The sequence below is a fragment of the Mustela lutreola genome, chromosome 10 (assembly GCF_030435805.1).
Source record: "Mustela lutreola isolate mMusLut2 chromosome 10, mMusLut2.pri, whole genome shotgun sequence".
Taxonomy (NCBI): Eukaryota; Metazoa; Chordata; class Mammalia; order Carnivora; family Mustelidae; genus Mustela; species Mustela lutreola.
The window spans coordinates 85324448-85347425 of NC_081299.1; the positions used below are offsets into that span (position 1 = coordinate 85324448).

General features: G+C 36.7%; 1 protein-coding gene across 2 annotated transcripts in view; it reads left to right on the top strand.

Moving 5' to 3' along the window:
* Positions 1 to 22978, top strand: part of SLC35A3 (solute carrier family 35 member A3) — a 51003-nt gene that overhangs the window by 15769 nt on the left and 12256 nt on the right. For both annotated transcript variants that reach the window (XM_059135423.1, XM_059135422.1), the window contains exons 2-5: positions 9570 to 9774; positions 15933 to 16087; positions 16165 to 16287; positions 18873 to 19044. In XM_059135423.1, coding sequence (XP_058991406.1) covers positions 9588 to 9774; positions 15933 to 16087; positions 16165 to 16287; positions 18873 to 19044 — 637 coding nt within the window. In that variant the 5' untranslated portion in view covers positions 9570 to 9587. The remainder of the gene's footprint in view (positions 1 to 9569; positions 9775 to 15932; positions 16088 to 16164; positions 16288 to 18872; positions 19045 to 22978) is intronic.

Below are 22978 nucleotides of genomic sequence, written 5' to 3' on the forward strand. Positions count from 1 at the left end.
GGAAAATTGATATGCAGAATTTCTTAGATACTTAGTAGTATTTAACATAATCTATGTAAATTTGATTACAGTCTAAAAACATTGACTAAACATTTGGTCTTTTAGGACATTTAGTAGCTGGAGACATATCAGCAAAATACAGATAGCCCAAAATACAGATAATGGGTTTCATATATAGTCCTAAAGATTATGTATACATTTTGGTAAGCTATTGGAATAAGTCTGTAGCCAGACTGATATTCATACTTACGTACAAGGACATATCTATGTCTAAAAAGGTTTTGAATATTTCAAAATTAGTTAATGCATATCTAATGCAGTTAATGATGGTATACACAATTCATTTCTCACTAATTCTGATTAATTTGGGGGTAGATATGGTAGCAGTAGTGTACATTAATGATACATATACTTCATGTAATGTATATTTTTTAAACATTTTAAGCCTTTAAAACATTTAAGCTTTTAAACTTAGAATTGACATTGTAAGGCAAGAATGTTTGGGAGCTACTTTCTTTTTTAAGATTTTATTTACTTGAGAGAGATCACCAGCAGAAGGAAGGGCCAGAGGCAAAAGCAGACGTTCCATTAAGCAAGGAGCCTGACATGGGGCTCGATCCCAGGACCCTGGGATCATGACCTGAGCTGAAGGCAGACATTTAACCGACTAAGCCACCTGAGCACTCCAGGAAATTTTTAAATTTTTAAATTTAAATTTTGAAAGGAAAAGGATGCTAAATGTTTATCAGTAGGAGAATGGATAAGTAAAAGGTTCATTCATTTGATGGAACATTAGAATTGTGAAAAGCAGTGAGCTAGGTCTGTATATGAATATAGATAGTAAAACAATGCTGAATAGAATAAGGAAAATGCCAAATCATGGATACAGTTTGATGCCATGTTAATGTAATTATAGCTTATGATTATGTTTATATATGTATGAAAAATTTTTAATGGTAGAGTAGAAATAAATACTCTAAACATGTACTAGGTTCCTACCGGGGAGGGAGAAAGGAACAGGACTTAAGAGTTATGGCTTAAAGGGGATTTCGACTTTAGTTGTAATGTTTTATTCCTTTACAAAAGGAAAGGTAAACAAATGTGACAAAATTGAGACATCAGTTCTGGGTTATGGAATCATGGATGTTTGTTATATTCTTGGTATTTCATTGAATTTTAAAATTCCATCTTTTTTCTCCCCTCAAGAAAAATCTCTCTTTTAGGAAAAGGTGGAACTTTGTGATTATAAGACTTTATTTTCCATGTAAATAAGAAACCCAAAATGTTGTTGAAAACTTAAAAGTGTCAATATGAAATGGCCTAGGTACTTTATTTCACCTTTGCCACTAAAGTCCTGGGGTTTAGGGATTTCCAAAAAACTGAAATAAGAAAAATTATTGACAAAAAATGGGCGCCTGGGTGGCTCAGTTGGTTAAGTGACTGCCTTCGGCTCAGGTCATGATCCTGGAGTCCCGGGATCGAGTCCCGCATCGGGCTCCCTGCTTGGCAGGGAGTCTGCTTCTCCCTCTGACCCTTCCCTTCTCATACTCTCTCTCTCTCTCTCAAATAAATAAATAAAATCTTAAAAAAAAAAAAAAAAAAAAAAAAAAAAGAAAAATTATTGACAAAATCTATACCAAAATATCATTAGATGTTTTTGGATAGTTGATTATGGTTCACATTTTTACCAATTAAAATAAGTTTTTTCTCATTTTTCTAAGAATATACTGCTTTTAAAAATAAAGTAATAAGTACTATTTTTTAAAAAAAGATTTTATTTATTGGAGAGAGAGAGAGAGAGCATGAGGAGAGAGGTCAGCGGGAGAAGCAGACTCCTTGTCGAGCAGGGAGTCTTTTTTTTTTTTTTTTAAGACTTTATTTATTTGACAAGGAGAGAGAGATCACAAGTAGACAGAGAGGCAGGCAGAGAAAGAGGGGGAGGCAGGCTCCCTGCCAAGCAGAGAGACTGATGTGGGGCTTGATCCCAGGACTCTGAGATCATGACCTGAGCTGAAGGCAGAGGCTTAACCCACTGAGCCACCCAGGTGCCCCCGAGCAGGGAGTCTTAAGTAGGACTCGATCCCAGGACTTCAGGATTATGACCTGAGCCGAAGGCAGTTGCTTAACCAATTGAGTCACCCAGGTGCCCAGTAAATGCTATTTTTAAAAAACAGAACAAAGGAACAAAACCATCAGAATGAAATAGTGTTCTTTACTCCAGTAATCAAGAAGAGTGCATTTTTCAGGTTTTAGCTATTAAGTGAAAGTGGAACATCTAAGCATCCTTACTCTGATCCTGCTGTAAACCTCAGAGCCTCACTGAACCCAAAGTGAGTTCAGGGAGCTTAGACATGGGCAGTAATTTATTGACTGGTTTGTAAGGCTTTTGGTAGTAAATCGAAAAGAGCTACATATTTGAGAGAATTTAGCAGTTTCTTGTTGAGTATGGGTTTGCAAGTTTCTTAGATAGGAAATTTTAATTAAACAGAGAAAAATATAGAAACTAGAGAATTAGTGATATCTGAAAGGATTAAAAAGGAATTAGGTGGCAAGAGAAGAAAATATAGGGAGGACTAAAATTAAATCTTAAACATAGGATTGTTTATAGAGTTTGTGTTCAACAGTAATGAGAAAATACTATACACTTTAAAATGAAGAAACAATATTAGTCTTATATACATTTAGAAATGGAATATAATCTTTGTTTTGATAGATTTCATGTTTATGGATTTGCTGCAAATTTATGGTGTGTATTAAATGAAAATATTTAGTTTTACCAGTATTGTATTTCAAAACCAAGCTATGTATATTTGTATGATCTTAGAAATACTTGTATTTTTACTTTTTTTTTTCATTTTGAGTTTATACTTCCCTTAGGCAGAATTGTGAATTGTAATTCTTTATAGTTGATCTTATACAAATGATCATTTGTTTGTGTATATTTTACTTTTCAACTTTGTATTAGAAAAACAATCCAGTTCTTTCCTCCTCTGTGTCTCCTTTACTCCTCATCCAGAACACCTCACTTCTGACATTTCTGGTCACCAAATGTTGGGGAGGAAGTATGGTTTCTTCACACCAAGCAATTCTCTGTGACACCAGCTGGGTATCCTACAATTGAACTCAATTAGGACACTCTACCTGCAGATAGTGTCAGATCCCATGGGTTAGGGGCTCAGTCCCGTAAGATTGCTCCCACCCTATTTAAGATCCAGTTGCAAGTAGTGGGTCACCAAATTACCCACAACTCTGTCCAGTTTGCCTACAAATCAGAGGTTCCCACCATCCCCTCCTAAAGTTGGATTAATTTGCTAGACGGCCTTATAGAACTCAGAGAAACACTTTCTTACACCAGTTTATTAAAGGATATGATGAAGGATGCAAATGAACAATTAGATGAAGAGATATATAAGCACAGGATCTGGGAGGGTCCTGAGTGCAGGAACTTCTGTCCCTGTGGAATTGGGATGTGTCTTCCTCATGGTGTATATAGCTTGTTATCCTGAAAGCTCTCTGAACCTTCTACTAGTGGGATCTTTATGGAGTTCTCATCATGTAGGCATGATCAATTGATCATTCAGGAAATTATAAGGGTTTCAGGAGCCCTGTGTAAGGACTGGGGGCCAAAGACCAAATATTAGAATAAAAGATGCTCCTAGGGCCCTTATCACTTCGGAAATTACAAGCGTTTCAGGATCCCTGTGTCAGGAGGTAGGGCAGAGACCAATATATATTTTTTTCTATTATCTCACATACTTAAAAAAAATACATTGTAAGAGACTGTTAGCTAATAATAATTAAGAATTGAATTACCAAGTTGAATGTGTTGATGTTGTATATGCTTAGAAACGGAAAAGCAAAATAGTAAAACAGTGTACCCTGGTTTAGAATCTGACCTTGAAAATTTCATTTGAAAATAAACTAAAGCATTGCTGTTATAACAGGTACATTATGGTCTCAGCTGCACAGAATAAACAAAAGACTTCCTTGAATAGATTTTCCAGGAGAATCAGGTGGCTATGCCAAATGTAGATTGTTGGCAACTTGCTCTCCTTCCATACAGAGATAAAGGCCACCAGGATGTCCTCTGGAATTCTACAGTAGCATGTAATGAGAACTAGCGAACCTGATATGTAGCTATATATTTCCAATTAGTATATATTAGTATATATACTAATATACAATTAGTATATATTTCCAATTAGTGACCTTGAACAAGTCATCTAACTTCTGTGTTCACTATTCATTTTAAAATGAAGATATTTATACTAGCCAATTTCCAAAGTATCTTCTACCTCTAAAATGCTATAATTTTATTTCACATTAGGACTCTTGCTAATGTAGATTTACAGAAGTGAGATGGTTGATACATAAATCAATGTATTCTTTCCTCTAAGCTTGATCCTTTATATGTGACAAAAAAGACATACATTATTCAGATTTTCTCTCTGAAATTCATATGAAGTGCTTAAGGTAATTTTTTTCATTCTTTTTCATCATTAAAAATTTTATCCTCGTATTGATGGTATTACATTGTTTGATTTTGGAGCATATTCAGTCAGAGAATTGCTAAATTTAATGAGATAGACTTTATGTCTTCAAGGATAGGCTTTTTCTATAACCATGGTAGTTGGCCTAGTATAGGCACCAAATAATGACTGTTGAATCTGTTTGAATATATTACAGGCTATTTTAGTATAATTATGATGTAAGAGAAGACAGAGGGTCATATACCTAGAACTGTAATTGGTGGCTTGCTTGTGAGAGCTATAAAGAGAGATACAATAAAGAGGGTCCATACTAACAAAACTTAGGATGGAAGATGGAATCATGGAAAGGATAGAGTTGGGCTGAAGAACAGGCTAACAGAACACCATTGGTATTAATCCAAAGAAATTAGAGCCAGAATCAAAGCCATGAGGAAAGCCTGCTGAGGAATGCTCTTACATAGTATGTCTTCGTCTTTAATCAGCTTTGTTGAGCTGTGATTTACACACAATAAGATGTACCGATTTTATATGTTTAGTTTAGTGAGTTACAACAAGTGAATACAATTGTATAAGCATTACATAACCATAATACAGAATATTTCCATCACCACCAAAAATCTCTTGCTATCATTTTGTAGTCAACCCCCAACCACAACCCCTGGCCATGGTCAAGCATAAATTTGCATCACTGCAAATTACTTTTGCCCTTTTAAAAATTTCATATAAATGGATCATATAGTATATGCTATTTTGTCTATAAACTTTTTTGCTCAGATTTTTAAAAATATTCATTGATGTTTTACATGCATCAGCATTTCATTTCTTTTTATTGCTAAGTAGTATTCCATCATAAAGATATACCACAGTATATTTAGTAATTTACCGGTTGATGGGCATTTGGGTTTCCAGTTTCTGGCTGTTACAAATAAAACTCCCATGAATAAGCATTCATAAGTATTATGGATAAATGCTTTCAAATCTCTTGGGTATATACCTAAGAGTAGAATTTCTAGGTTATATGAAAAGATTTTTATTATTTTTTGGAATAACTTACCAAACTGTTACTCAAAGTGGCCCACTAGCAATGTTAAGAGCTCTATTTGCTCAAAATCCTCTCCATCACTTGGTAGCATCAATTTTTATAATCTTAGCCATTCTAATAGGTATATACTAGTATCTCATTGTAGTTTTAATTGTATCTCCCTAATGACTATGATGCTGAATGTCTTTTCATTTGCCATTAGCCATTCATTTTTCTTTTTTCGTGAAATGGTGAGCCATTCAGATCTTTTTACTCATGGATTGTCTTGCATGTATTGTGTTTTAGGAGTTCTATATATATTCTGGATGCAAAGCCGTTGTCAGATATATGTATTGAGAATATTTTCTCCCATGATGTTGTTTGCCTTTTATTATTTTTATAGTATCTTTGGATGAACAGTTTTAAATTTTGGTAATATCCAGTTTATTCGTATTTTTCTTTTAAGTTTTGAGCTTTTTTTTTTTAAGATTTTATTTATTTATTTGACAGAGATCACAAGTAGGCAGAGAGGCAGGCAGAGAGAGAGAGAGAGAGGGAAGCAGGCTTCCTGTGGAGCAGAGAGCCCGATGCGGGGCTCGATCCCAGGACCCTGAGATCATGACCCGAGCCGAAGGCAGCAGCCCAAACCACTGAGCCACCCAGGCGCCCCAGTTTTGAGCTTTTTGTATCCTATCTGAGAACCTTTGCATGTCCTATCTGGGTGACATCAGTTGGTTAAGCTTCCAACTCTTTGTTTCAGCTAAGGTCATGATCTCAGGGTAGTGAGGTCGAGCCCCGAGTCTGCTGCTCTCCTTCTCCTCCCTATTTATTTGTTTAAGAGAAAGAGAGAATGGGGGGAGGGGCAGAAGGAGATGGAGAAATAATCTCAGGAGGAGCTGGAGAGAGAGACTCTCAAGCAGACTCCCCACTGAGCGCTGAGCCCCATATGGGGCTTGTCCTTCCTACCCTGATCATGACCTGAGGTGAAACCAAGAGTAGTCAGAGGCTTAAATGACTAAGCCACACAGGCGTCCCAATAAATAAATCTTTAAAATTGGAAAAAAAAAAAAAAAAGAAAGAAAGAAAGAAATCTTTACATTTCTCTACCTGGCTACATTTTTCTCCCTTTTTCTTCTTGAATATTTATAACTATCTCTTTTATGACAGGTCTGTGATCCATTTCTAGTTAAATATTTGGTGTGAAGTAGATAAGGGTAGAGATTCACTTAAAAAAATGCAGACGTCTTGTTCTAGAATTATTTCTTTTTGTTCCCATTGTCAAAGTCATTTGACCAGATATGAATGGATTTTCTTGTGGACTATATTCTGTTCTGTTGATCTATCCTTCTGTCCTGTCCTATGTTAGTACTTTTTTTTTTTTTTAAGATTTTATTTATTTGACAGAGAGAGACAGCAAGAGCAGGTACACAATCAGGGGGAGTGGGAGAGGGATAGCAGGCTTCCTCCTGAGCAGGGAGCCCAACATGGGACTCTCTCCCAGGACCCTGGGATCATGATCTGAGCCAAAGGCAGACGCTTAATGACTGAGCCACCCAGGTGCCCCCTCAATATCAGTTTAAATTACTAGAGCTTTTTAGTAAGTATAGAATTTCAGGAGCTTAGCTTCTCCTTTTTTTTTTTTTTTAAAGATATATTTATTTGAGAGAGGCATGCATGGGCATGAGTGCGGGTAGAGGCAGAGGGAGCATGGGAGAGAGAATCTCAAGTAGACTCCTCACGGAGCTTGAAGCCCATGGCCAGACTCAATCTCATGACCCTGAAATCGACCTGAGCCAAAATCAAGAGTTGGACACTTCACTGACTGAGCCACCCAGCTGTACCTCACAGGTTTAACTTATTTAACTTTGTTTTTCCTTTTCAAAATTGTTTTGGTTTTCTAGGTCCTTTGTATTTCCATATAAAATTTAAAATCAACTTGTCAGTTTTTAGCAAAAAGCCTGTAGGAGTTTTGCTTGAGATTGCATTGAATCTTTAGACCAGTTGGAAGCAAAGGATATGACCTTGGGTGGAGAGGCACTTAACTGACCACACTCACTGCATTAAGTCCTTCCTTAAAAGAGGCTCTTAGTGGAGCATCTCCATGTTTTTGAGTTATAGTGGCTGATAGCATTGTTCAGATCTTCTTTATTCATACAGGGAATTTTTGGTGTGTATGTGTGTGTAATTACTGAGAAAAGTGGGTTAAAATCTCACATTATGACTTAATGGGTTTACTTGCTTTTTCCTTTTAATTCTATTAGTTTTTGCTTCATGTGTTTTGAAGCTGTGTTATTAGGCACATATTCATCTGTAGTGGCTATAACTTACTGACGTATTGACTCTTTTTTTTTTTTTTTAAGATTTTATTTATTTATTTGACAGAGAGAAATCACAAGTAGATGGAGAGGCAGGCAGAGAGAGAGAGAGGGAAGCAGGCTCCCTGCTGAGCAGAGAGCCCGATGCGGGACTCGATCCCAGGACCCTGAGATCATGACCTGAGCCGAAGGCAGCGGCTTAACCCACTGAGCCACCCAGGCGCCCTTGACTCTTATCATTATGAAATGTCCTTCTGTAATTCTAGGAATAGTGCTTACATAATTTATTTTTCCTGATACTAATTTGGCCTCTTCAGCTTTCTCATAGTTATTTTTCTCATAGCATATCTTTTTCCATTCTTTTACTTTTTAACCTATTTGTATCTTCATAGTTAAAGTGAGCTTCTTAGAGTTGATTCTGAATTACTTTAGGGAGAATATAGGAACTTTGCAACTCTTATCTTTAGGGAAAGCTGGGTGAAGAGTACACAAAAACTCTTGTAATATTTTTTGTTCTATATGAATCTAAAATTATTTCAGGAGTGTTAATAATTGCTTGTTCATGCATTGTTACAGTAGCTTCTTTTAAATTCTTGTCTGGGGGCAACTGGGTGGCTCAGTCAGTTAAGTGTCTGCATTTCCTCAGATCATGATCCCAGGGTCCTGGGATTGAGCCCCACATTGATTCTGCCTTTCGCCTTCCCCTGCCTCATGCTCTCTCTTTCTTAAATAAGTAAAATCTTCAAAAAAATAATAAATTCTTATTTGGAGGTCAGTGGAGCACTTGGGTGGCTCAGTGGGTTAAGCGTCCAACTCTTGATTTGGGGTCAGGTCAGGATCTCAGGGTTTTGAGATTGGGCCCCACACTGGGCGTGGAGACTGCTTCAGATTCTCTCCCTTTTCCTCTGTTCCTTCCCACCTCTCCCTCTAAAAAACAGCAAGAACAACAAAAAAAATTAAAATTCTTGTCTCATAATTCCAACACCTTGTCAACTCTGTGTTTTTGTCTATTGATTGTCCTTACGCATCCTAGTTGAGATTTTCCTTTTTGTTGTTGTTTGGTATGAAGAATATACTCCTTTTGGATTATATCAAGGACATTTGGGTATTATGAGACCTTTGTTCCTACTTAAATCTTCATTTTTAGAGAGGGAGGAAGGGTGCTGCCTCTTTGCTGACATTTGCCTCATTTGGGGCAGGAGTGGTTCATGGGGCTCAGCTTCATTAGTATTTGTAGCTGTAGACCTACGTGGGTGGAAAGAGGGCCACTGTCTCTGTCCTCATCAATGTGGGGTAGGGATGGTCAGCAAATCTCTGATCCACACATTGCATAACATCCAGTTAGTAGGGCTCCATCCTGCAGAGCTGCTATCTTCCTATTCTTTTGGTTGGAGAAAATGGGTTTTCCTTGGGGCTTCTGTTTGTTATTGCTCTCTACCTGTTGTGGTTCCAGGTTGTAAATTGTTATGGCAGCCAGGGTGAGATACATAAGTGGCAAAAGTCTCCAGTTGGGTTATCACTCAGGATCTGGGGTCTCTAGTCAGTTTGTCTATTTCCTTCACCTTCCAGAGTCATACAGTAGTTAACTTTTTTCCTTTGGTCCAGGATTTATAGTTGTAATTAGCTGGCAGGAGGGTGGAATGCGCTTAACTATCTTGTCTGGAACAAGAAGTCTCATACTGATTTTTAATATTTGTTTCTGTATTTTCTGATTTTATTTGCCCTGTTTCTTTTGTTTTTCAGGCAAATGAAGATAAAACAATGTCTGCCAACCTAAAATACCTTTCCTTGGGAATTTTAGTCTTTCAGACTACCAGTTTGGTTCTGACAATGCGTTATTCTAGGACTTTAAAAGAGGAGGGTCCTCGTTATCTATCTTCTACAGCAGTGGTTGTTGCCGAACTTTTGAAAATAATGGCCTGCATTTTATTAGTCTACAAAGACAGCAGTAAGTTTTTTGGTTTTTTGTTTTTTAAGTCATTGCAGTTTATTTGATTGTTTTGGGGTTATTTACATTTGAACACTATTGCCTTATTTAATGTCGTAGTATTAAGAACATTTCAATATTTTCCATTTTCTTTTTTTTTTAAGAGTTTATTTATCTGAGAGAGAGAGAGTGTGAATGCATATGCACAAGAGGCAGTGGGGAGGAGCAGAGGGAAAAGAAGTGGACTCCCCCTAAGCAGGAAACCCAATGTGGGGCTTGATCCCAGGACCCTGTTTTCCTCACATGAGCCAAAGGCAGCCAAGCTTAGCAAGCTAAGCCACCCAGGTGCCCCTATAGATTTCATTTTCTCAGGACAGTTTTAGTCCAGTAACAAACGTATTTTATTCTGATCTATGTCATGATTCATGTCTTCTGGTTAATGCTAGAACTATGAAATGTGGTTTCTTGCATTTATAATTGAGAATAAAAGTAAGTTCTATAATTCTGTAGTTTTAGAAATTTAAAGAGGTCATAATTAAAGTCAATGCTTTTTATTTTATTTGCTGCATTGATCAGTCCGGTAGTGACTAATTTGATATAGTGTAAAAAAAACAGTTTTATGAAGATAAAATTCATGTACCATACAAGTCAGATTTTGAAGTGTACAATTTTGTGTTTTTTTGGATATATTACATTATTAACTGTTTGAAATTATAGTAAAATATATTTTTACACATTCATGTATATCATAAATGTTATACATTTAACCATTTTTAAGTGTAACTCATTGGCACTAATTATATTCACAGTGTTGTGCAACCATTAGCACCATCTTTTTCTAAAACTTCATCACATCAAACAGAAACTATATAACCATTAAGCAATAACTCCCACTCTCCTTTACCTTCAGCTCTTGGAAACTTCTAATGTACTTTCTGTCCCTATGAATTGGCATCTTCTAGATAGTCCATCTAAGTAGAATCATATAATGTTTCTCCTCCTATGTCTGGCTTAATTAACTTAATGTTTTCAAGGTTTATCCACATTGTAACGCATATCAGAACTGTATTCTTTCTATGACTACATAATATTTCATTTTATATATATATATATGTATGTGTTTGTATATATAACATTTTAGTCATTGATGTATTCATGGGCACTTGAGTTTTTTCCACCTTTCGGTTATGTGAATAATGCTATAATGAATAATATTGCAATAGAAGTATAAGTCTCTACTCAAGTCCCTGCTTTTGTATTTTTTGGGTATATATTGTGGAGTGGAATTGTTTGGTCACATGATGATTTTGCATTTAACTTTTTGAAGAGCCACCAGACTTCTCCACAGCAACTGCATCATTTTACATTCCCACCAGCACTGTTCAAGGGTTCAGATTTCCCTACATCCTTGTCAACACTTGTTGTTTTCTGTTTGTTTTTTTTTAATTATAGCACATCCTCACCAATCATTATTTTCCATTAAAAAACAGCAACAACAACATATAGCCATTCTAGTAGGTATTGTGTCTTATGGTGGTTTTGATTTGATTTTCCTAATGACTAATGATGTTGAGCATCTTTCCTTGTGCTTACTGACCGCTTTTATATCTTTAGAGAAATATCTGTTCAAGTCTGCTGCCCATTTTTTAATTAAGTTGTGGTAAATTTGGTATACTTTTGAAACTATCATGGTGGCCAATGTGATTGTAGCATATTGATCTGGGAGGAGAATTGAATTGGCATTCAGTAAGATAGCTTTGTAGGCTACAAATTTCACTATAAAAACAGAAAGAAATAATTGGAATGTTTAAAACATGTCCTGTTTTACACATGGAAAAACCAATGCAGTACCCATAACAGCAGAGAAGATGCAAGAATAGGTTCAGGAAGTCATGTTTGGAAGCTGTTGTACTAGTCCAGGCAAGAAGATGCTAGTGGCTTAGATTACATTGCTAGAGAAGAGATGATGTTTATGAGTTGTTCTGTGAAGGGGAGGTAAGTGCAAAACAACCTCCAAAGGCTGAAGGAGCTCTGAGACCAAAGAAAAAGGCCGACAGATGCAGCTTGACAAAGGTGTCATGAATAGCTGCAAGAGGAGTAGATCTCTGCAGTACTGCCTCCCTTAAGACCTGCTTTTTTAGCCCCTTGAGGCTGGAGATTACATGCTGAGGACCTATCAAAGAGGAAAAAAAATTTTTTAAAGATCTTATTTATTTATTTGGGAGTGAGAGAGCACAAGCAAGGGGAATGGCAGAGGGAGAAGCAGACACCTGCTAAGCAGGGAGCCCAATGTGGGGCTTGATCCTAGGACCCCAAGATCATGACCTGAGCCAAAGGCATACACTTAACCAACTGAGCCACCCAGTGGCTTATCTCCAAGACAAATCATGGACATTATATTTCAAGGGGATACTTAAGGATGTGATTTAAAAAAAAGGAAAGAGAGTGTGTGTGTGCGCGCACATGCATTTGAGTGGGGGTGGGATCTATGCTCCGGAATGCTTCATATCTCAGAATGGTCATCATAGCAGATTTGTCCAAGATGGCATTGATTTGGTTCACACAGATGTCTTTTTAAGCTATAGCTGACATGACTTGCTAGTAGATTAGGTATGTGATGGTCAAGGAAATAGAGAATCCAGTCTGAGGAATAATTCCTATGTTTTAGGTCAAATCACTGGGTGAGTGAGTACTGCAGTAAATGATATATGGAAGATAAGGGGAAATTAAGGTTTCTCTTTGGGCCATGTTAAATTTGAGTTGCCCATAAGGCATTCAAATGGAAATGTTAAATAGTATGACATACGAATATGGAACTCAAGGATTTGTCATCTTATTGCTTTAAAGTCAAGAATTAGATGAAGTAATTTAGTATATACTGAGAAGAGAAGGACAAAGACTAAGCTCTGTAGCATTCCTAACATTTAGAGGTCAGATTAAGAAGGAGAACCAGTGTTCTCCACAGAACAGTGTTAAGTGTCTGTCTTTTGATTTTGGCTTGGGCTGATATCGAAGAGTTTACTGCCTATGTTCTCCTCTAGGATTCTGATGGATTCCTGTCTCACGTTGAGGTCTTTTACCCATTTTGAGTTTATTTTTGTGTACGGTGTAAGAGAATGGTCGAGTTTCATTCTTCTACATATAGCTGTCCAGTTTTCCCAGCACCATTTATTGAAGAGACTGTCTTTTTTCCACTGTATATTTTTTCCTGTTTTGTCGAAGATTAATTGACCATAGAGTTGAGGGTCCATATCTGGGCTCTCTGCTCTGTTCCACTGGTCTGTGTGTCTGTTTTTATGCCAGTACCATGCTGTCTTGGTGATCACAGCTTTGTAATAAAGCTTGAAATCAGGTAACGTATTGCCCCCAGTTTTATTTTTGTTTTTCAACATTTCCTTAGCAATTCGGGGTCTCTTCTGACTCCATACAAATTTTTGGATTATTTGCTCCAGCTTTTTGAAGAATACCAGTGGAATTTTGATTGGAATGGCATTAAAAGTATAGATTGCTCTAGGCAGTATAGACATTTTAATGATGTTTATTCTTCCGATCCAAGAGTGTGGAATGGTCTTCCATCTTTTTGTGTCTTCTTCAATTTCTTTCATGAGTATTCTGTAGTTCCTCAAGTACAGATCCTTTACTTCTTTGGTTAGGTTTATTCCCAGGTATCACGGTTCTTGGTGCTATAGTAAATGAAATCGATTCTCTAATTTCCCTTTCTGTCTTTTCATTGTTAGTGTATAAGAAAGCCACTGATTTCTGCACATTGACTTTGTATCCTGCCACGTTGCTGAATTGCTGTATGAGTTCCAGTAGTTGGCTTGGGTCATGATCTCATGGGTTGTGAGATCAAGCCCAGCATCCAGCTCTGCTCCCAGCGTGGAGTCTGCTAGTCTCTCTCCCTCTACCGCCCCCTCCCCCTGCGAAATAAAGAAATAAATCTTAAAAAAAAAAAAAAAAAAGAATTTCACCTGTAAAACGGTCTAGATCTGGTGGTTTAAAAAAAAGAAGACTGAGTCACCAGTAAGGTAGAATAAAATTCACATAAATATGGGGCACCTCGATGGTTTAATGGGTTAAGTGTCTGCCTTCAGCTCAGGTCATGATCCTGGGGTCTTGGGATCAGCCAAATTTAGGGCTTGCTGCTCAACGGGGAGCCTGTTTCTCCTCTCTGCCCCTCCTTCCTGCTTGTTCTCACGCTTCTTCGCTCTTAAATAAATAAACGAAATCTTTAAAAAAAAAAAAGATAAATATATAAAAACATGCTTATATAAGTATTTAAAATATAGAAATATAGATCAACCTCACTAGCAATCAGAGAGACCAAATTAAAGCCACAGACTCACTTCCACTATCTTTAGATTGATGAAAATAAAAAGCCTAACAGTAATAGGAAATGGAAGGGACATGGAACAAGACCTTCCCTAAACTGCTGGTGAGAAAAATATGTGATAGCATTAATTATTTAAAATTTTAGTTTAATTAAAAATTTTAAAAAAGATTTTATTTACTTATTTGTCAGAGAGAGAGAGCACAAGCAAGGAGAGCAGTATGCAAAGGGAGAAGAAGGCTCCCCCCGGAGCAGGGAGCGTGATGTGGGGCTCTATCTCAGGATCCCAGGATCATGATCTGAGCTGAAGGCAGATGCTTAACTCACTGAGTCACCCAGGCGTCCCTAATTTTAAAAATGTTTAAATGAGGCATAAGAAAAAAATCTTTTGGTAACTTTTAGTTACATATTATTTTACTATTATTATTTTAGGGTGAGGAAAGGGTAAATATCAGATATTAACCTTTAGTATATGTGCTGCAGAAGCGAGAAAAGATATTAACCTTTAAACAGTATTTTCATTTTTAAAAAGTTTTCATAATTCAACTTTTCAGGTTTTATGTTGGGAGGGAAAGTCATCTATGAAGTGTCATTGTTGGCAAAGTAGTAGGATTCCTTAGATTTCCCCTGTCTTTGGGGGTTTACGTATCTTTTATTTTTTTTACTTTAAGTAGACTCCATGCCCAGTGTGGGGCTTGAACTCAGGACCATGGGATGGAGAGTCACATGTTCCACTGACTGAGCCAGGCAGGGTTTATGTGTCACTTTAATGTTCTCTGGATACTTTTTATGATTAATACTGTAGGTAAGGGGACGCCTGGGTGGCTCAGTCAGCTAATACTGTAGGTTGGCTAGCTCAGGTCCCTTTCCAACCCCTTTATCCCTTTGTTGTTTCTAATGTGAAAAATATGAAAGAAAAGACTACATTGCCCAGGTCCTAGCTCCCTTGTTGCAAGGGGTAGTAGGTGAGCAACAAAATTCTGGTCTATGAGAACAATGCCTAAAGGTCACTATGTCCTCCTGTTCTTTCCTGTTGCCTAAAAACAAGAACCAGACAGAAGTGCAGCAATCATTTGGTGACTTTCTTGCAATAATCATGTAGATAATAGATGAGAAGCATGGAGGTTAAAAAGTCAATATATATGGAGAGCGTGCTTTGGTCCCTGATGTCATCACTGAGCTACTGTACTACTGTAGCAGCTTTGGACCTGCACCTGGACCTGAGGGGATGAGACAGATCCCTTTGAGGTCTGAGCTCATGATAAAATAGAATGCACAAAATACAAGCTTTTATAATGTTGCTACTATAGAATAAGAATACTCAGCTGAAAAATTAATACTTTGAGCTTTGGGTTATCATAAATATGTATGCATGTGTATGTGTGTGTGTGTGTGTACATAGATAATCAATCTGCTTGGTGTTCCCTATTAAAAGAATATAAGGATAGTGCTGTTCTTAATGTGCTACATTATAATATTTAACTTCAAAAAATTAGTATTATTAAAGGTATACTTTAGACCTAAAGGTATCTTAACATGTAGGACTGTTTCTGTTTTGTTTTGTTTTAAAGATTTTATTTATTTGACAGAGATCACAAGTAGGCAGAGAGGCAGGCAGAGAGAGAGAGGAAGGGAAGCAGGCTTCCCACTGAGTAGAGAGCCCAAAGTGGGGCTCGATCCCAGGACCCTGGGATCATGACCTGAGCCGAAGGCAGAAGCTTTAACCCACTGAGCTACCCAGGCGCCCCTGTTTCTGTTTTTTTATACGTGAGAAAAACACGCCTTGAGAAAGGGTATTTAACTTATTCAGAGTTACTTAATGATTTTACCCATTTCATGTTTTTACTAGAATGTAGTCTAAGAGCACTGAATCGAATACTACATGATGAAATACTTAATAAACCAATGGAAACGCTTAAACTTGCTATTCCATCAGGGATATATACTCTTCAGAATAATTTACTCTATGTGGCACTGTCAAATCTGGATGCAGCTACTTATCAGGTACTTAAAATATATTTCTAGTACTTCTTTTAAGAAAGAAACAAACAAACAATAATATTAGCTGTTTTCTTTTTCAGGTCACATATCAGTTGAAAATTCTTACAACAGCATTATTTTCTGTGTCTATGCTTAGTAAAAAATTAGGTGTGTACCAGTGGCTCTCCCTAGTAATTTTGATGACAGGAGTTGCTTTTGTACAGGTAACTAAGATAAGTATACCTTTCATTTTTATCAGTTTCAAACTTTACTTATTGTGCATAGAAAATATGGTTGTTAATTGTTGAAGCAAATAAATGCGTATTCTCACAACTGACATAGTTTTTGAAGGCTTCTTTTGAGCAATACTCTATTAGGGCTGCAACTAATAAATAAAAATCTAACTGATTTCACTTAGCCTTATACTCTCCACAGCCATCTATGTTGTTACAAATGGCAAGATTTCTTTTTTATGCTTGAGTAATATTGATATATATATCTCAATCATCTGATTTCATTCATATATAGCATTTAAGAAACAAAACGAACAAATTAAAAAAGAGATAAACCAAAAAAGACTTTTAATTATACAGAACAAACTGATGGTTACCAGAGAGGAGGCAGGTGGGGAGATGCAGGGAGTAGGTGAAGGGGATTAAGAGTACACTTATCCCGAACCCTGAATAATATACAGGATTATTAAATTACTATATTTTATACCTGAAACTAATATAGTACTGTATGTTAACTGCATTGTAATGTAAACAAGGAAATGAAAGAAAAAGAAAAAGGAAAGGAACGGAAAAGAGGAAAGGAAGGAAGGGAGATTTAAAATAATCAAATTATCTGATAAACAATCTAGTTAGAGAAATAAGAGACTGCATGTAAAGCAAATCTGATTTTTACTGGATGCCTGAGCACTTGAGATTATTAATCACTCCCTTCTTATTGTCTGTCAGCTTCCCTGATACCATTCTTTACTGGTTTTTCTCTTCTTTCTAATGATTCCTTGTTGGGTTACTTCCTGGGGTCCTCTTCCTTGATGCTTGATATTGGAGATGTTGGTAGGCTTGTTCTTTCCCGTAAATTATATCTTTATTTTTGGAGACTTCATCCATTCTGTAGTTTTTTTTTTTTTTTTTAAGATTTTATTTATTTATTTGAGAGAGAGACAGTGAGAGAGAGCATGAGAGGCAAGAAGGTCAGAGAGAGAAGCAGACTCCCCATGGAGTTGGGAGCCTGATGCGGGACTCGATCCCGTGACCTGAGCCGAAGGCAGTTGCTTAACCAACTGAGCCACCCAGGCGCCCCCATTCTGTAGGTTTTTATTAACACTTAAATGTTCATGGTTCCTTGGTCCATGTCATCACCTGTAATTTCAGATTTGTGTATCTAAATAAAAACCTGTTGGACATCTTAGCTTGGTTATTCAATAGGCCTTATAAACTGAGCATATCCCAAACTAAACTTTACCAAACCTGTTCTTGTTTCTGTTTTTTCTGTCAGTATTTACTCTGCCTGGGAGTTGGCCTAGATTTTTCCTGATACCTGTACATCTAATCTTCAGTCACTACGACCTTGCTGAGTCTGCCTTTTTTTTTTTTTAAAGATTTTATTTATTTATTTATTTGATATCTAGAGTGCTAGTGAGCAGGGGGGAGGGGCAGAGGGAGGAGCAGGTACCTGGCTAAGCAGGGAACTCAACACAGTATTCGATCCCAGTACCCTAGGATCATGACCTGAGATGAAGGCAGACACTTAACTGACTGAGCCACCCAGGTGTCCCCACTATGGTTTATCTAAAAACAAATCCAATCATGTCAGTTTCCTGCCATCCAGAGTGTGGTATGTTTATCACTTCCCCCAGAGTGTGGTATGTCTATCTAGAACAAATATTTTTAAACAATGCAAGCATTTTTTTAAGATTTTAAGTCATCTTTATACCCAGTGTGGGACTCGATCTTATAAAACCTTGAGATTGAGAGTTGCATGCTCTAACAACTGAGCCAGCTAGGTACCCCTTGAATATTTTTTTTTTTTTTAAAGACTTTATTTACTTGAGAGAGAGCATAAGAGTGGGGAGGGACAGAGGGAGAAGTAGACTCCCTGATGAGCGGGGAGTCTGATGCGGGCCTCCACCCTAGGACTCCAGAATCATGACCTGAGCCGAAGGCAGTTGTTTAACCAACTGAGCCACCTAGGTGCCCTGAATAAATATTTCTAATAGTTATTTTTTAAATGGGTTTTACAAAAATTTAAAGATCATTTCAACCCCATATTTTCATAGATAATGCTAATAAGGGTAAGCTAAAATAGGTATTACATTTTAAAAAGTGAGGTGTTTTAATTAAAATATCAAGTAATTAAATAGTTCAGGTGGAACACAGATTTGACAAAAACCATGAAGATGATAGTTTCAGGAACACTGATCTATAGAATAAAGCCCACAATTGTTAACGTGATACCACTTGGACCTTCCATAATTACCAACAATTCCACATTCATTTTTGCTGCTCCAACAGTTCACACTTTGAATATCTACAACTTATGGAAGGTATTTTGTGCATCTGTGCATTTATTCATTCTCTTTCTCTTTTTTAGGGAATTTTTTGAAATTGTAAGTTGTAACGGTAATATTACAATGAAAAAAAAAAATGATTCTAAGGTTTTCTTTCAAAAGCTGTCCTGCAAATCCCCAAGAATGATATTGGTTCCATTTTTATTTTAAGGTCTGAAAGTGGGCTCTAATTATGTACTTCGTAAAATATCATAAGGACTAAACTCCAGTTTTGTTTTTCTTTTTGTTCAGTGGCCCTCAGATTCTCAAGAGCTTGATCCTAAGGAACTTTCAGCTGGTTCTCAGTTTGTAGGTCTCATGGCAGTTCTCACAGCATGTTTTTCAAGTGGCTTTGCTGGGGTTTATTTTGAGAAAATCTTAAAAGAAACCAAACAATCAGTGTGGATAAGAAATATTCAGCTTGGTAAGATAAGTTTTAAATGCTTTCTAATACTATTTTTTTTTCTAATACTATTTTTTTTAATGATTTTATTGTTATATTTAAAGATTACTATATATCTTTAAACAAATAAGCTTCCCATAATTCTGCCATTGATACAAATATCTGCCAAGGTTTTTGCTTTTAAAACACTGTATTTTTTTTTAAGATGTTGTTTATTTATTTGACAGAGTAGGCAGAGAGGCGGGGGGGGGTGGGGGGTGGGTAAGCAGGCTCCCTGCTGAGCAGAGAGCCCGCTGCAGGGGTCGATCCTAGGACCCTGGGATCATGACCTGAGCCAAAGGCAGAGGCTTTAACCCCCACTGAGCCACCCAGGCGCCCCTAAAACATTGTATTTTAAATGAATGTCTTTTATTCAAGAAATGGAATTTTAGGTCTGTGACATAAGGGTATATGTAGCCTGTTTTAGTTCTCACTATTTGGAAATTTAGGAACTGTACTTTTGATTGCTACAATTCTCAGAGGATGTTACAAATGATATATTTTAATCTCCTAGAAAAGGAGATTAAAATACTGGTAAATTTCAGTGATACAATATGTGTTATTAACTGTTATTACCATGTTACCTAACAATGATGTACTCTTTAAATATCTTACAGTTTTACTTGTCAGTTTTACCTCAGTAAAGCTGGAAAAAGGAAAAAAAGATACTTGGGGGCGCCTGGGTGGCTCAGTGGGTTGGGCCGCTGCCTTCGGCTCAGGTCATGATCTCGGGGTCCTGGGATCGAGTCCCACATCGGGCTCTCTGCTCAGCGGGGAGCCTGCTTCCCTCTCTCTCTCTCTCTCTGCCTGCCTCTCCGTCTACTTGTGATTTCTCTCTGTCAAATAAATAAATAAAATCTTTAAAAAAAAAAAAAAAAAAAGACACTTGAATGGAGAAAGTTTGAAATCATGAAATTTTCATCTTTGTTTTCAAATCTTAATCTCCACGGGGAGGGTATGTGCTATGGTGAGGGCTGTGAAATGTGTAAGCCTGATGATTCACAGACCTGTACCCCTGGAGCAAATGATAGATTATATGTTAATAAAAAAAAATCTTAATATCTCTTTTTACTTCAAAATGTTGTTTTAGCTTTTAAATACTATGTCATTTTTTTCTAACTGAAAGTACATAGTTTAAAACAAAACATACCTCACATATTGAAGGATTCCTTTGAACAAATATTTTTTATTTATTTATTTGAGAGAGCAAGAGAAAGCAGAGCAAGCAAGAGAGAATATGAGTGGTGGGAGAGGGCAGGGGGAGAAGCAGACTCCCAGGGGCTTAATCCCAGGACCCTGGAATCATGACCTGAGCTGAAGGCAGAAACCTAATTAACTAAGCCATCCAGGCACCCCTGAATAAATATTTAAACTACTTACATACAGTATTATAACTTTTAGTTCCTCATACAAAGATTCCAGCATTTAGTATTCCTGGCATATAGTCATTCTGGAAAACGGTACATGTGAGAGACAGCTCAGTTGCAAATCATCCATTCTATCTTAGGCCTCTGTCCTTGTGATTTTGGAGCTCATCTTTGAAAACGTTTTTTCTTCTGTCTACTTCAACTCAATAGGTATGCCATGTCTGCCTTGGTAGCAGTCAGGCCCTCCACAGTGAATATCTATACTCCTAATGGCCTATATTTTAAGTCAAACCATCCCAAACAAACCTTCCAAACTTGATTAGTCCATTTTTTCCCAGCTATTTTAAAATAATGTGATAACAGGCAAACCAAACCTTCATTTTTTATCACAGGATTTATTACCGCTTCTGTGCAAAATCTATAGAAATGTATCAAGTTGGGTTTTTTAAAAAGAATATTCGAAGAAAATAATTAAAGATTAGCTTCTTTTTGTTTATTTGTCTAGGAAGTAAGTACAGAGGCTTGAAAAGAACCAACCAATTTAATTCACCATTTCAGAAACAGTGTATCTGTAGTATAGTGGATAAGAACACTTGATTTTGTAGTCAGACCAACTCAAATCCCAATTTCATCACTTAACCACCTGTGTGGCCTTGGGGATGTTGCTTATCTTCCTCTGCTTCACTTTCCTCATTGATAAAATGTCCTTAATTATAGTACTAACTCCATATGTTGCTATGAGGATTAAATAAGTTAGTACTTGTAAAGTGTTTAGAATAAAGTACCTTGCATAGTAAGCACTATAAATATAATATAAATATATATAATATGCAAATATCAGGAAAGAAAGAACTATTAAGAGATTGTGTAATTGCCCTAAGTCTTCTTGAATTATAAAATAAAAACAAAAAGCCAGAATTCATGATTCTGTGGTTATGGGTTTCTTATTTTTTTTTTTTCTTACTCTTTAATTTGACCTCATAACACAATCTAGTGAATGGTAAGCTACCTCAAAGTTTCAAAAAGGGTACATAAATAAGTTGTAGATAACTTGAGATTACAAAAACAGAAATTAAAACATATTTTTAAAAAATATTTATTTGAGAGAGCAAGAATGTGCACACCCACATGCATGCACTAGCAGAGGACGGGCAAAGGAAGAGGGAGGAGGAGATTCAGATTTCCCACTGAGCGTAGAGGTCATTCTATTCCAGGATCTGAGCCAAAGTCAGATGCTTAACCAACTGAGCCACCCAGGTGCCCCCAAATTAAAACGTTTTAATAGAATTTTTCAAGTATCAAACTGTTAAAGATTAGCGAGTTGCTAAGATCCTATGTTAGCCAGAGTGGAGAAGCAGGAACTCTTCTTACCTGTGATTGCGAGGAGTATAGATTGATATAACCTTATTGGATCTGAAATTGGGAATGTTTAACAAAATTGTAAATAAATGCTTTGATGCAAAAATTCCACTTCTAGGGGTGCCTGAGTGGCTCAGTGGGTTAAGCCTCTGCCTTCGGCTCAGGTCATGATCTCAGGGTCCTGGGATCGAGCCCCACATCGGGCTCTCTGCTCAGCTGGAAGCCTGCTTCCTCCTCTCTCTCTGCCTGCCTCTCTGCCTACTTGTGATCTCTGTCAAATAAATAAAATCTTTAAAAAAAAAAAAATTCCACTTCTAGATAAGAATTTATCTTACAGATAATTTACACAAGAGCACAAAGATGGGTGTTTAAGGTTATTTATTTTAGCATTGGTTATAATTGTAAAAAATAGAAAACATGTAGAAGATTGTTGAAATAAATTATCAATATGATTAAATAGTGCAGTGGTTAAGATCATGGAGTCCAGAGCCACACTGCCTGGATTCACATTCAGAGTCCATCACTTATCAGCAGTGTGAGCTCAGACATGTTTATTTAACTTCTCTATGTATTAGTTTCTTCATCTATAAAATAGGCATAAAAGTATCTACCTAATAGGGTTGTTGTGAGTTAACACACATAAAGCACTTAGAACAACTTGTGGCACATGATGTTATGTATATATTTCATATTGCTATTATTCATTCATGACATATTATATAACTGATAGAATGCAGTAGATCTGTATATACTGACATGTATGTAGCCTTCAGTACTATATACCTTGTTTTGTCATTATCAGCTGTTACTTTCATTCATTCATTCATTCATTCATTTAAAGAACGATTTATTTATTTATTTAGAGTGCATGTGGGGTGGGGGAGCAGAGGGTGAGGGAGAGAGAATAGCAAGCAGATTCTACACAGAGCACAGAGCCTGATGCAGGGCCAAAATAAAAAACTTAATTAAAATTGATTGAGTTGGCATAAATAAAATTAGCGGAACATTTCATATCCCTTTTAGTTCCTTTTCATCATGGAATCTTCAAGTAATTATGGCTTTATAAAGAAATTGCTTCACCCTGCACTCTTTACTACAAATATTACCAGAGACTACTCCTAACAGATGGCCCTTGTAGGCATTTCTTTCTTTCATTATAGCTTAGGATTGCTCCTGGAAATCTTTTAGAT